At 42.6% G+C, this 15,857-nt stretch overlaps 2 protein-coding genes across 2 annotated transcripts in view; both read left to right on the top strand.

Moving 5' to 3' along the window:
- Positions 1-366: 366 nt before the first annotated feature.
- Positions 367-6,860, top strand: LOC118791042 (acylphosphatase-2-like). Its single transcript, XM_036548261.1, has 4 exons — positions 367-585; positions 946-962; positions 1,133-1,242; positions 6,087-6,860. The coding sequence occupies exons 1-4, from the start codon at positions 537-539 to the stop codon at positions 6,199-6,201; spliced, it is 291 nt and encodes a 96-aa protein (XP_036404154.1). The 5' UTR covers positions 367-536; the 3' UTR covers positions 6,202-6,860.
- Positions 6,861-10,684: 3,824 nt separating this feature from the next.
- Positions 10,685-15,857, top strand: part of LOC118790620 (spectrin beta chain, non-erythrocytic 1-like) — an 89,914-nt gene continuing 84,741 nt past the window's right edge. Inside the window, exon 1 of the mRNA XM_036547594.1 lies at positions 10,685-11,049. The gene's annotated coding sequence lies outside the window, so the exon portion shown is untranslated. The remainder of the gene's footprint in view (positions 11,050-15,857) is intronic.

The following is a 15,857-nucleotide window of genomic DNA, read 5'->3' as shown; positions in this document are numbered from 1 at the left end:
TTTTAGCTGTGTAAAATGCACTTTAACTGGAGAGGAGCCGTGTTTTTTTCCCCCATGGGGTCCTTGACAACTAGATAAATTTGAAAACAGTATTTCTGTAATTCTTTTTCTTTTGTTGCACATAAATTACTTCACCTGTCCTGTTTGAGCGTAAATGTTTTTTTGCTATATTAGTTTTATTGCTTCAATAAACATCCGGCTTTCTCAACCTCAGATGACATTCGTTGGTTTAAATATAACTCCCGTCTGGTGGTGTTTCGTGGGGGTCGAACGCTACTTCTTTATTGTGATTGGTTCCTATTTAAGGCGCCACCCCGGAATCCATGGCTCAGTGCGAGCTGGCCGCCATTGTGGCTCAAAGGTTTCTTAGCTTCAAGGGAAATAACGCAGGTGCACAGGCCGCCTCACACGCAACGCTGAATTGTTACACTGGAAAGCATAGTATTACAGCTGCCTCCACCGGTCGCTAGGTGCATCACACTGCATTTTGCAGATTTACACAGTAGAGCAGGAATCATTTTCATCATTTACTGGCTATGTCGGGACTGGTTTCCGTGGACTACGAAGTGTACGGACACGTACAAGGTACGACGTAACGCAATATATCTCGGTGTGTCGTTAGCTAAATGTGTGCTATATTTAAAAAACACAATTGCTGTTCAAAGAAGCGAGGGAATTATTGTGCAAGCATAATTCTGTTCATTAATTTTCATGGTTATGTTCCTGCGGAGTGGTAATGGAATATAAACGTTTCATTGTAATATTTTATTCTAGATTTTAACATTTTAGACACTAAGACATTAGCATTTTATCTGTGATATCTTGTATATTTAGAGTTTGTGCATAAAATTGTAATAATATTATAAAAATACTTTTTTATTTGATCTGACGTCATGTCAGTGACATTATTTACTGTACCACGTGTTTTTTTTTTCTTCGTTGCAGGTGTATTCTTCCGTATGGTACGTGTCTTCGCTTCAATACTGATGCCTGCGTCAGTGTTCTGAGAGTGACAGAGAGCGAGAGATTTTATCAGTATTGCAAGATTCTGTTATAAATCGTTATAAAATACACAACACACGCACGCTCTTCCCTGGCCTTCTTTCACTCCCTCTGTCCCTCTCTCCGTCAGCACACAGAGAAAGAGGGAAATCAACTGAAGCTGGTGGGCTGGGTGCGGAACACGAATCGGGGCACCGTGGAGGGCCAGGTCCAGGGGCCAAAGGACACTGTGGAAAAGATGTGAGACTCTTGTTTTCAGCTGCTCTGTCTGGAAAAGGAGCAGCAGAGCTGTGAATTAGCTAACAGCCCTCCTCAGGCTAGCTTGCTGTGCAGGTGGTTTGCAGCAAAACACCTTAGGTTAATTTCTTATGAATTTAAATCAACACAGACTTATACATGTCAGCAACATAAACTTTATGGAATTTTTGTGAATATGTTACTTGATATACTATGTGCTCTGCACATATACTGTAGCGTACAAAATTGTGACTACTGGCTGCTGTATTGATACATGACAAGGACTGCATCAATGCACTTATCCACTAGAGGGGGCTATAACTCAAAAAATGCCACAGTGGAGTTTGAGTTGAGTTTGTGCAGACTTGCTGGGTTTAGTAGCATCTGAAGTCTGCAGTGTGATGTGTCACACTGGAGTAACACAAGTGCCCATTTCTAGGGCTTGTGAAATCAGTATATGAAAAATTAGTATGTTTCACTGACTTACACTTAAACCCAGTAGGTCATTGCAATATTAAGCGACTCAATCACAGTTCAGGGGCCTCATTACTTCATTATTATACATTTATTTATTTTCAGCAGTGCCTATGATCCAAATGATCTCTTTTCGTTTCACAGTACAATGCTGCTTCATACAGTGGTTTCACAAGGCATGATTAGCCCCAGTCTTGGGATGCCCCTGGACAGGTCCATGTTATAGGACTAATGCAAGAACTGGCCCAGAAAAGCTTTGTGAGATGGGCCCCGTGTACATGGTTTATTTAAGATCCATGCAGGATTCTGGTGCCCAGCCAATGCAGCTCCCCTCCTGAGCCCCCACTGACGTTGGTGGGCAGCTACCGTGTCACCACTGGGCATGCAGTACCACAACAAGGGAGCCCCACACTAAGACAGCCCCACACTGAGGCAGTCCCACACTGAGCCAGCTCCACACTGAGGCAGTCCCACACTGAGGCAGTCCCACACTCAGACAGTACCACACTGAGCCAGCCCCACACTGAGCCAGCCCCACACTGAGCCAGCCCCACACTGAGGCAGCCCCACACTGAGGCAGTCCCACACTGAGCCAGCCCCACACTGAGGCAGTCCCACTCTGAGACAGTACCACACTGAGACAGTACCACACTGAGACAGTCCCACACTGAGGCAGTCCCACACTGAGACAGTACCACACTGAGGCAGTCCCACACTGAGGCAGTCCCACACTGAGCCAGCCCCACACTGAGGCAGTCCCACACTCAGACAGTACCACACTGAGACAGTACCACACTGAGACAGTCCCACACTGAGGCAGTCCCACACTGAGACAGTACCACACTGAGACAGCCCCACACTGAACCAGCCCTACACTGAACCAGCCCCACACTGAGACAGCCCCACACTGAACCAGCCCCACACTGAAACAGTCCCACACTGAAACAGTCCCACACTGAGACAGTCCCACACTTGAGCCAGCCCCACACTGAGGCAGTCCCACACTGAGACAGTCCCACACTGAGACAGCCCCACAGTGAGCCAGCCCCACACTGAACCAGCCCCACACTGAGGCAGTCCCACACTGAGACAGTCCCACACTGAGCCAGCCCCACACTGAGGCAGTCCCACACTGAGCCAGCCCCACACTGAGGCAGTCCCACACTGAGGCAGCCCCACACTGAGACAGTACCACACTGAGACAGCCCCACACTGAGGCAGTCCCACACTGAGCCAGCCCCACACTGAGGCAGTCCCACACTGAGGCAGCCCCACACTGAGACAGCCCCACACTTGAGACAGCCCCACACTGAGGCAGTCCCACACTGAGGCAGCCCCACACTGAGACAGTACCACACTGAGGCAGTCCCACACTGAGCCAGCCCCACACTGAGGCAGTCCCACACTGAGACAGTCCCACACTGAGACAGCCCCACACTGAGACAGTACCACGCTGAGACAGCTCCACACTGAGGCAGTACCACACCAAGTGAGAATGACACTGAGGTGGAATCACAATGAGACACAACCTCACCGAGGCAGAATCACACTGGGACAGAACCACGCCGGAGCAGCTCCACAGTGAAGCATCTCCACACTGAGACAGCTCCACACCAAGAGGCCTGTTCCAAAGTTTTCAGTGAGGAAGACTGTGCCCTCAGGCTCCCCAAATAACTCATGACTCATCCTAGCCAATCACATGTAGCCCTGCAGGGCTGTCCATCAGCACTCAGTCTACTGATGCATGCACTTCTTTTTGTCCTCTATCAGCATTCCTATTAACGTCAGAAGGATTGACCTGTTCTTACATTCACATTTAGGAGAGACCCATCCTTTAAATGCGGCTTTCCTCACAGGTCTGGTGCCTCACTAAGACATAATTTTTCAAGTTTGTTAATTAGGGGGTGCACAGATCCCTCTCTGGGGTGCTGGGGGTATGGAGCAAGGCTTTGACACGCAGGCTATTAATACAGCAATCACACAGAACAACTACTCTACTGGTACTGCACGTACACTTATTATTATTATTGCAGTTAATATTACAATCATTATTATAATTACTATTAATATAGTAGGTTTTGGCTGTAAGTGACTATGCAGCCGTAGAAACATGTCTCCTGCTAACTCATTGATCATGCAAGTGTCTTCCTCAGAACAGTGACAGTACCCCTGTTCTACCACTAGATAGCAATAAGACAGCCAAGACAGCAACAAGGGGATCCATGAAACAGCACACCAGTGAAATTTCAATTTTTTTTAATGAAACTTTTTACTTCACACACCCTCAGTAGTGGCTCTTCCTTGTCTTGCTTTTAATCTGAATCACACCTGATATTTTGATATACTGTACTATGAAGTCTATTTCGTCTTACAGATATGCCTAATCTCTGAGTTATGCACTATGTCACAGCCTAAGTGAGTGTTCATCATTGAATGTCCATACAGTATTAACACATTTTATGGACATCCAGATGTGAAAATAACAAGTACCGCATTGTTAGCACTTATTTGCTCTATCCCAGAACCCTCAGTTTCTCCTGTGACCTGGTTTATTGTAGCAGTGTGGAGATGGAGATCCCAACTGTGTCACTGCGCTGAAACTAGGACTCCGCTTTCTGTTTGAACTGTTACTGACGCTGCCTGGAAACCACAAGGGACAAGATCGAATTTAGTAACAGGGGTGTGCCGTGGAACCCCAATCAGCTCTTAGCTCACGTCAAGATTGAATGTTAATTCACAAAGCTGTCTTAGTTTAGCTATTTTAGGTTTGTGAGATGCAGCTAATTGTGTAAGGCAGCAGTGAGGTGTCCTTCTTACAATGATGATGGAAAATGGAAGGGCACTTATGAGAGACTCACCAGATCCCATGGTGCAACCCAAAGGTTGCTGTCTCAGTTCCATGGTGGGGCACAGCTCTTGCACCCTCAAGCTATGCTCATAAGAAAGATTGCCTCAGTAAATATCTAGCTGTATAAAATGGATATGCAGGTCTGGAGAGGAGCTTTTACTAAGCAAAAGATTCCATGTGATGGTATTTGGTGTGATTTTCGGTATACCTTTATACCACTTTGTTGTAGTCCAAATACTGTTTTCACATTGCAGCAGCATGCAAGGTGAAGTTAAAAGGTGAGAAACAGTAGTGAAAGTTAAAATGAATACTGAAACACTTTTCTTCTCCATCAAAGCAGAGCATCAGTAAATTACATTGTGCAGTCCCCAGATTATACTGACAGAGTTTGGCAAATTCAATGACCCACAAGTGACATTTTTTAAACCAAAAATTTATGCCAAGGTAGGTAGGTAGCACAAATCATGGCTTGTACGTGGTGCACTGTGTGAGTCTTACCCATAATCCTTAGCGCGCCTGAGCTTCCCAATTCCTTCGACTGAAGACCCTGAGCAACAGAGTGGCTGGGATGATGGGCAGAGGTCTGGGAGGGGTGGTGCAGGAGAGAAAGTGGCACATTTTTCAGCATACTTTTCTCAGAATCCCAAACCACCACCCTAGCCCCCAGGACTCGCACACGTGCATGCCCCTCTCCCCCTTGCACTCTGATTGGTCTTTGAGGAGCCTGTAAATTTCGATGACACCCTCTCACCACCCATTTGCTTTCCACACACTTCTTCTGAAGTTCAGAACTAGAGCAGGCCAGGCAACCTTCAGATAGCCAACAGACCCAAAAAAAGGGTAGGGGGAGAGAGGCCAGAAATAGGACATCCTAGAGAGTGAAAGATAAATATAAATATCTTTTAGTAGGTCACTGGTGAGGGAGGAGTAACTCATCGGGTACTGGGACCAATGTGGCACAGGATGCTCTCCACCTCCCAGAAGAACAGAGGATCCCGTGCTGGCGGGGAATGTGTGCATTGATTTGATTCATCAGTCGAGATTTTCCTGTCCGTTGGGCGTTGGACAGCGCTGCAAATTTTTTTACTCATTTTATGGAGAACTCGTTCCCTGGTCACCAGGGGAGAGAGGAGAAAGGACTCCTTACCCTTCCAGAAGGACAGATGCTCCTACTGGTGTATCTGTTAATAAATCACATACAGTATGGAGTCCAGTGAAATGAACTTTAGTTTATATCACTGCCTTTCTCTCTGAAGTTTTCCTCTCTATATCTCCTCCCTTCTCTTTCATTCAATTCAATTCAAAATATGCTTTTCAGGACTATTCAGTTCACAGTGTTGCCAAACCAATTAATATTTAAGACACTTACAGTATTTACATTTTAACTACATTACATTAAAACTATGAATGGTAAATAAACCAGGATTAGTAATAATCTTTACAATAAGAAGAAGTTGAAGAAGAAAACAATTAATACAGATAATCTTAAAACGTTCTCTCTCTTTCACTGTTCCTCTCTCCATAGGAAGACTTGGCTGAGAACCACTGGCAGCCCAATGTCCCGTATTGACAGGGCTACTTTCACCAATGAGAAAGACATCCCTGCCCTGGAGTTCAACTCTTTCACCACCAAATACTGAAGGGTCACCACTTGCACTGGCACCAACGCAACACCAACATGGCGGCCTGTGCCACCTCTAAGCCTTCATCCGCACCAACTACCCTGAACATGGCAACTGCACGCTGGCAGAGTTTACAGAATAGTAATAATAATTAAAAACTTTGTTCATATAGCACCTGTCATAAAAGACAGGAAACATTCGTCTCTAACTTAAGTTGCAGTAGTACCATCCAAACGCACAGCTAAACTTTATTGGACATTTAACATCTGATAAATCAAAATTAAACATAGTACTTTGAGAGGTTTTCTGCAACAGTCGTTTATGTAATGAAACAATCTGATGTGTACATTGCAATTGGAACTGTAATGTAATAAAAAATGTAAAAAAAAAAAGTTAATATTCACATTGGTGCATTGTCATCTATCAAAAAGTGTTCCCTGCCGACACAGGTTTTGAAGCAAATTAGCTAATGGTGTTGTATTGACGCTTGGGGCCGTTTGCACAGTGCAGTATTTTCCCTCTGTTTCATGTCATCTCTCTGGAATCATTGTCCCGATAGAGTTACGCAACAGACTGAAAATAGTCCCTCTCCTGTTTTAAGTGAATACAGCAAAAAACTTCTGCTGTCTATGCAATGGCAGTTTTCTTTCACTGTCAACTGGGAATAAACAACAAAAGATGCAGCAAATATGGTCATGTCTCCGGGTGCATGATAACACAGACTATGTGGCCCTGACATATGTGCTCATGTAAACCGTGCAGGTGTTTCCTCAGGCTTTGAAGCCTGAGGCTTATGGATGCTGTTTCTGGGGTTCACTGGTTAATTGTGGTGTTCTGTGGAAGGACATGGAGAGAGAGTCAGGTGTGGGGAAGCTGCTGAGGATTTTGGCGGGCCTATAGTGATGCTGCAGGTATTCTGCAGTTGTTAAATCACTCCTCTGGAGCTCAGTGCATGTGTGAACATGTGTTGCCTTAGAAAGGGTCTACTGTAGAACACAGACCACAGACACAACAGCACACAGGTATGTTAAAAGCAAGAAAAACCAAACAAGGCTATAAATTGAATTTATATACTACAAAGCAAGTAACTGCTTTTTTGAGGGCAGGGACAGCCAGAGATTTGGACTGAGTGTCATTCCTGATGGCTGCCTGTGTTTTCAAAACCTGACAGCCAGAACATGCCCATCAACAGCTTGCAGCGGAAAACAGGAAGAGTGTAACCGCAATGGAATTTTGGCATCTAAACCCACCCTCACCCCGACATGACTGAGCACCCAGGAGCCCCTCACCCCATCCTCTGACCACGGCTCTGTCCTGTGTGGGAGGGGGTGCGCGTCTGGACTGAACGGGGGTTTATCCTAAACTGCTGCAGCGTGCAGAAAGGGGGTTTGTGTAAGCACAGTGAGGGCCAGGGCTGCCCCAATGTCCCACACTCAGCTCTTTCCCTTTGTCCCCCTGGATTCGGAATGGGCTCCGGTTTTTAAAAAGAGGGCCTTGGCACAGACGGGTGAGGGGGTTATGCTCGGACACGGGCGGGGTCAGATGACACCAGGTGGGACGTCCTATTTTGTTTGGTGGAGGTCATGGAATGCTGTGTTAAGAGAGAAGATGGGGGAGGGGGTTCAGGGGAGAGTGGTTTGGACCACCCTGTAGGTGATAGGCATCTTGTTATAGAAAGTGGTCAGAGGTGTGGATACAGCCTGTTTGATCCTGCCTGTCTGTCTGTTCAGGCATCAGGTTACATTACAAAATCATTGATCTGTGAACCCTGGCTGTTGCTTCTACTAGTCATGAATCTGACAGAGAAACAAACTCTGTGTCCTCCAGTGATTGACATGGTGTCATGCCACAGATAAGAAAAATCCTCACTATGTTGCATATTTTGGCTGTAATATTCACTTTTTCAAAGACCAGTATGCCACCAAGGATGATGGCTCTGGTGTATGATCCCTACACAAACTGCACATGGACGGGATTTTGATCACCCTTAGCTGGTCTGTTCATCAACAACAGACACTCAAGAGTTTGAACACTGCACTGTTCAAACACACATATCCCTCTCTAAATCCAGGACACCACAATCAGGACCTGACTGGGTCCAACTGCCAAGAAGGTTGGCCAACAGTTAATGTACACATGAAATATCTCACAGTGCACCGCAGGAGATGCAACACCGACTGGAGGATTACATTACATTAAATACATTTAGCAGACACTCTTATCCAGACTGAATCCCAGCACAAAAGTACAGAAGTATATCCATTCAAGTTGACTGAGCAACAGTGTCAGACCAGGCTAACAGTACTAGCATAACACTGTTCAATCCCTAACACAAGTTACCTTGTACTAACCTGACTAGACAGCCTAGAAACTAAGGGAGGCCAAGGACACACACTACCATACATCACAGTCACTAGATCACGGAATCAAAAACACATTGCCATGCTTCATGTAAGTAATACAAGTAACAGGTGTTAGGGGGTAGGGATGGAGGTAGAATGGAGATGCAGTCTGAAGAGGTGGGCCTTCAGTCTGCATCTGAACATGGCCAGTGATTCCGCTGTTCTGACCCCCGTGGGAGGTACAGTCCACCACTGGGGGACCAGTACAAACATTGGATTGCCACATCTCTCACCATCTCTCACTATCTCTCATTGATGTCAGCTTAGTTAACTAATGAGGTGCCTGACAAGTTACTGGGTGGGACTAATTAGTGGTGAGTTGAGGAACCCAATCTGCCCTGACAGAACTACAGACTCCCTGTAATTGTTAGTTAATGACATAGCCCAGATTCAAACTGGTGACATTTGGGCTTCAAAGCTCAGTTTATTTATAGGCCAAAAGCCTGACTGAGCAGATTGGTCTGTCATCTTTTTCTTGGGGTGAATCTTTTTCAAAATGGAGTGCTCAAGTCAAAAAGCATACCCAGACAAAGGTCACAAGACAAAAATGTTAGGAATTTATAAATGAAACAGAAAAGCTGTGGTGTGTGGACAAGTTATTTGGTCAGTGATGGCCAGCAAGCAACCTTTTCAGGTGTGCAAATAATTTTTTGTTGTTTTCAAAGCATGCACAGCTCAAAAATGGAGGAATGGAACCATGACCTCTTTTAACAAACGGTTAAAGAGACCATACATGTGCAAGGCTTACACAAAGATGTTCAAAGGAGAACCTTCCTTTCCCTCTCATGACACTGAGAGGACACTTCCTGTGTACTTGAATTAGGTTCAAGATTTATAAAGTTGTTGCACTTTTCAAGCACTCCTCCTGTCAGAACATTTCCAGCTCTTTCTTGGTTTTAACTACTGCCCCTTTTCTTATGTTTTAACCACAGGTGTTCTCTTGCTCTACTAGACTGAACACTGGAGAGGCCAGTCCCAAACAGTGTTCCTCAAGATTTAATCTTTGTAGATTCGAATCCCTTGGATCATAATCATACTAGAATCTGCTTTCTTCTTGATGGAGGGAATGAGGATTTAAGACAAAATGTCCTGGTGTACCCCTAAGTTCATCTTTTGTTCAGCTCTCATAAGGGGACCAGGCAGATACAATGTAAATTATCCCCAAAGCAAGAAAGGTTTGCCTTCATGCTTCAGAAGTTTTTCCTCTCAAAAGGTGCTTTGTCTTTTTGGCACCAAATATACCTGTGAGATTCCAATCAGTTTACCAAATTTGTGATATTTTTGAATCTCAGAAAAAAGTATTTTATGATAGAGTTTTAGAAGCTTCAGGACAGTTCCAGCAGCTTCTATTAACTTCCAGACAATGGAAAGTAGATGTTGATTTACATTTAAGGACATTATGTTTCACAAAATTATAAAATAATTCATGACTGCTTTATGCATGATTGATTTTGAGTAAAAACATTTTAATTTAGTCATGCAAAAACACAGAAAGGGCACTACATTTCTTATTAGCTTTCATTGTAGGTTGTACCTTACCTAGGGTTTGGATTGACATTGTCAATTCATTTTAATACATTACATGGCTGTTATAATGGGTCTGAAACAGGGAAACTTATTAAAATATCATTATGATACCTGTCACAGAGAAGGAATGTGATATATCACACTCGACGCTCACTTCACCCCAACATACACTCCTTTCCCGAGAATATCCATCCGCCACATGAATACATCGTTTAAAGAGTTTAAAAAAATAACACTGAGACAGATGTTTTGACGAGGAACACAGAGGGTTTTAAAATGGTGCTTTGAGATAGAAGTGGCATTCGAACGGAAAGGGAATTATTAAGAATCGCGGACTGCATGTAACATCATCCTCACAAGGGAGACCCCCAGTAGCCGTCTAATCCGCAGTAGCTGGGCTACCAGTACGCGTTGACGCGCATTTTGAGACAGCGGGTTTTTTTCTGTCATTCATTGGTTCTTCTTAGTTGAACAGGAGAGAGGGGCGAACCGCGCAAGACAGCACCTGGAGCAGGGATGCAACAATCGCTTTCTACAGCAACTGAAATATAACGGAATCCAAGTCAGTGTATCTTGGCTTTGCAAGCCAGTCGCTATTTCTTTTATAGGGCTAGACAGCTAGTTTGCTAGCTATAGCTAAATGTTTCGTAACATGCGATGCTGCACTAGTCGTGTGAAAAAGAGGCACACGAGGATAAGGAATTAACATTAAGGCGCCCCTGCCTTCAGTTTTTATATTTTGTTCATTTGTGCGATTTAAAAAAAAAAAATAAGAATACTGTGCGAGACGTAGCAATTGAAGATCTTTTCCCTTTTTGTATCTCCAAATAGCCCTCACTAGCTGGTTAGCTGGCAGCCTAGCCAGCTACCAGATACATCCACAAGAACGAAGGGTCGGTAGCGTTTTGGCGAGCTAGCAAACTAGCTACCCAAAAAGGTAAGCCTTCGGATTGCTCAAATCCAAAGATAGCTTGCGACTCTGCATATAACCATTGTCAACACATGGTTGTTTGAACAGCGTTGTACGTCGGATCTTTGAGAATGTGAGAAATAAGTTAATTGAAGACAGCTCGCCTGCATATCTGTGCAGTTCACTAGGAGGCTGGTGTACCTAGCCTAACCATTAGCTACCTACCCCGATGTGGCCATGCTGAGTGGTGTAAGGTAGTATAGGCTAGTTAGCCTCCACGCTTTGTCTCGGCTTACGCATCACAACAAGTTAGCCAGCAAGCTAGCGACCTCAATGCAGCCATCGCAAACAGACGTCTGCACAGATAGCCAGAATAGGAGCGTTAGAGCGTCAATGTACAGTTGTGTGTGCTGTCGCTGGTTAGCTGAATAGGTGCAGTAGGTCACACTGTTACAATATTTATTGGATCCTTTGGATCATATGCTGGAATGTGCTTTCTTATGGTGCTCAGGATTCTTGATGGAGAGACCACTAAACTGAAGGAAAAACAAAAAAAGACTAGACTCTTAAACGGATTCAGAATTGTAAAATAGAAAACCGGCTAGTTATTTGGCTCACTTGACGTTGTTTAGGGTTAAAATTTTGGGGTTAAAAGTTATGTATTTGTTAACTTGCTTGTTAACACGTATTCTACACATTGAATGAAACTCGTTCAGATGTTGCTAGAACAAGTTAGATTGCAGCAGTTGCTAAAATTGCTTTTCAATCATGAAAATCTGACAATGTGGTCGCATGATTGCGCGTAATAGTACGGTGTATCGCGCTTGTCCTAACTGAGTACGCAATTCAGTGTAATTATCTTATCTATAAGATTGCAACAAGGAGCCAGCTGGCTAGTTAGATAGCTGTGACTTTTAAATTATTTTGACAGCAAGTCTAATTAGCTTCCAAACATGCGGAAAGATGTGACATAAGATACGTGGTATGGGCGACTTGCTTTTTTGCCAGCGAAATATTACAGGTGAAGGGGCTGTAAGATTTAGTAGGCTATAATTAAGTTGGAATGGCGGCCGAAGTGATAGTGGTCTGATTTACAGGACATTGTTTTATGAACTGAAAAGAAAGTGTTTATCAATAGTCTAATGTAGGTACGGATAATTTCACTTGGTTGTTAACACATTTAGAGTCCATGATTGCTTTTGCTTCCTATTTATCAAATAAAGGGCTAACGTCTATCTGTATCTGCGGGTCTGAGAGCATTTCAAGGGAAACTAAGTTATGAAGTAGTTTAAATTCTGTATTTTCCGAGGATTTCGGAGAGTGTGAGATTATAACCTCACGTAGTAAGAAAGAACAAACATATTTCGCTCTGTCGTTTGCAAGGATATTCCGTTTACTCCACATCACTTTCACCGATGTGGTGAGGAAGAAAAACATCAAACCGATGTGTGATTGTACTGTACCACGACCGTTATTCGTCAAACCAAGACGATGGTATCTAACCACATATCTAGAGCAAGCCCTGCTTAATCGAACATGGTAACTTCTTAGCCAGGTGTCTTCCTGGCTGTGTTGTAGGTATTTCAACACTTTTCAACATTTACCCTGGGATTACCCTTGGGCTTGTTATTAAGAATACAAAATAGCCATTTATGTTGCATAAATAAACATTTTTTTTATTCGTACCTGACCTTAAATTTAAAATTCATAGAGCAGAATATGTAATAGTGTGTAAAAATAATATAGGCCTACTACATTTTTCTGAATACATATATAAAAAATTAAATGTATGGGACAAATAATACATTTAAGTAGGTGCATTGCTCACACAGCAGTTCTTACTAATAGTTCCTCATGTTTTATATTGTTTTAGAATTTACAAACCAATCATAATTTGAAAGGGTGAATATCTGACCTTAAAATTTCATATGGCTCCGAGCACAAAATGTAAGATGCTATACTCAGATTTAATCGTGGGGGCGCTGTTGAGTTCATAGGAATGGAATCATTGAGTGGTGGTCATTGAGTGGTGTATTGAGCATTCACACAAGGTCATTAATGGTCAAAATCTGCTAATAAAACAAACGCTGTAGTCAGGGTAATCACTGTTTCTATCGAGGCTGCTTGGCTTTACTGAAGACCTCAAGGGGGAGACACAGAGCAGGTCTGAAATTGTTTTGTGATATTATAAGCAAACTTCCCATCTATCCGACACTCATACGAAAGACCCAGAATACACTGCTCCTCTTCTGCTGTGGTGGGGTTATGCTGAGGCCAATGTTTTGTACCTCAGCTCCTTCAGAGTATCATTCTACATTTGCTAATTGTGCTGTTAGCCTTCAACTTGGCAGGGGTTTGGTTTGCTGGTTCCAGGGTGCAAATTAGGGCTGTCAGTGTTAACATGTTAACTTTTGTAGTTAATTAAAAAATAGCGTGCAGTTCTCCAGGTGCAATTAATTCCTCTTTTATTTTTTTATTTTAAAAAAGTCCCCGAAGGTTCGTCACATCATGCCAGGTTCACTTGCCATGAAAGCACATTTCCATAGATTTCTTCTCTCTGGTAATACTTTTCCTAGGAAATAGCTGATATTGGGTTATTCCTTAAATAAACAAGTATATATGAGCTTGTCTGTACCTTTTTGGAAAGGTCACCTCATATTTTGGAGACGTATTTGGTTTGGAAATGGCTGAGAGGTTAATACAAGGCCATGTGGTTTTAAGAAACTTACAGTTTGTAATGTTACTGCTTATCCACATAGACAATGATTTCATAATATGGAAGATATGTTTGGTTTATGTATTCATGTGCACAGTGGACTTTGGACAAGCTCAGTAGTTCACACAAGTGAATTATCTACAAGGAAAAATTCGTCTTTGCAGTCAGCAAGATCACGTCACGTGTCAAACGTCCCCCTAGATTCTTAACACATACTGTACCATATTCTATCAGAGAATGCAATTCATTTATGTCCTTACTGCCTTGTTTTTCTGTGTGAAATGGGACCAACTTACAGATTTTTTTAAAAGTTGGAAAAGGTATTATTAATGCAGAATTTTCAACATAAGTATAATTTTTATTTTTATAATTTTATTTATTTATTTTATATAATACCATACTCATATTGTTTGAGAGTCATAATTTTTTTTTGCCATTTTTGTGCCTACCCTGGTGTCTTCTCAGATATTTCATGCAGCCATGATTTTAGTGTTGTATTAAAGCTCTTAGCTGGCGCTGATACATGTATGACACTTAAGGTTTGTTGTAAATTGAAAAGTAATCATTTTCAATAACATATCATAGTCATTTAAACATGATTGTAAATATGGAAAAGGTACTATTTTTGATTTGTTAAAATATTATTTCAATATATATTGTACTGTAGAGAGAAATGAAAATAGTGTCTAATATACAGTATAAGCTAAGAAGCACTTTGTCTGATAGTACTGGTGATGCAGTATGCAGGTAAATATTACAACCTCTGCTTAAGCAGGCTTTTATTTTGGCCCCAGCAGAATGACTCTCAGAGTTGGAAGTGGAATGGTTTGACCTGAAGCTGGAGGCTTAAACTTGCTTGCATAGAGTACAGGGTGTACTGTGTTCACAGCCACAGTACCAGGCCACAGATGACATGCTCGACTCTTGCTTCTCCTCTACAGTTTAATGCACTTCTATTCAGAGGCCAGACTGGAATACATTTGCTTTAGATTGTATGATGCTGCAAATTGCTTTTAAATGTAGTAGAGTCTACTGATCTCATCACCAATCTCACCAAAATATTCCTTTGGTGTATTTTAAAGGCAGCTGCTGATGCTTGTGTTTCTTGTTGTACATAATGCATTAACACTTATATGTAGTTTGTACAACATTTATAAAAGATTAAAATAAAACAGTTAAGTAAACAGTTAAGTAACATTTAAAGGAGCTTGTTTCTTTAGAGATAAAATGATAAAGCACTGCTTTTCAAATAGTCCAACCCCTGTGTGTTTGTTATTTAGTATTGGAATATCTGTATTCACAGACAGTCACATAACACATTTTCTGTTGACACACAGAATGCAACTAATTTAAAATGCAGTATTCTAATTCTGTTCAAATTCCAAACTAGCCAATCATCAAAATGTGGAGTTCATGAAGTGGCAAGAACAGAGCTCACTGAAAGTGTCTGTCCTGCAGGGCCATTGTTCAACCACAAGGAGTGGGCATACATTTTGCATTGTTTTCATGCAGTTTGCTCTTTCATAAATCACACACTTTTGATGAAAAGGTGGGGACTCACAGTATAGAATGAACTATGAGCAGTTCATGAATGAGGCATTTTCATGCAGTTTACTTCTTTATAAATCGCACACTTTTGGCTAAAAAGTGCATACTAGCAGCCTTGAATGAATCATGAGCAGTTCATGAATGAGGCCCCGTCTTTTGAAGGTTTATCTTTTTTAAATTGCTATATTGTTAGCGACTGAAAGACTGCAAATGTATGTCTGCACTTTATAGACCTGGCGCACTGCCATGCCTGAGTTTGATAGCGCTCTGCTTATCCAGCGGGGATAATTGGTGACGCTTCACTTAGGGCTGTCACAGAATAGATTGTCTGTAGCCATTTTTGGGTGATCTATGGTCCAATTTGGTCTGCTCTTTGAGGTAATGTTAGTGGTCTAGCAAATGGTCCATTTTGGGATGATTTGCCCTTTGTAGCTGTGTTGTGATTTCACCTCAGGGCAGTTATCTGAATATAGTTGTTGCATATGGTGACAGCAATATATAGGCCTTGGAAAGTGGTAAATAGTGGTCTAGTTGTATGCTGAGAGAATGCTCTGGTATCTAGCCACTTAAG

Source organism: Megalops cyprinoides, chromosome 16 (assembly GCF_013368585.1).
Source record: "Megalops cyprinoides isolate fMegCyp1 chromosome 16, fMegCyp1.pri, whole genome shotgun sequence".
NCBI lineage: Eukaryota > Metazoa > Chordata > Actinopteri > Elopiformes > Megalopidae > Megalops > Megalops cyprinoides.
Note: the sequence above shows the minus strand (reverse complement) of the source record. Positions and strands in the feature narration are given on the sequence as shown.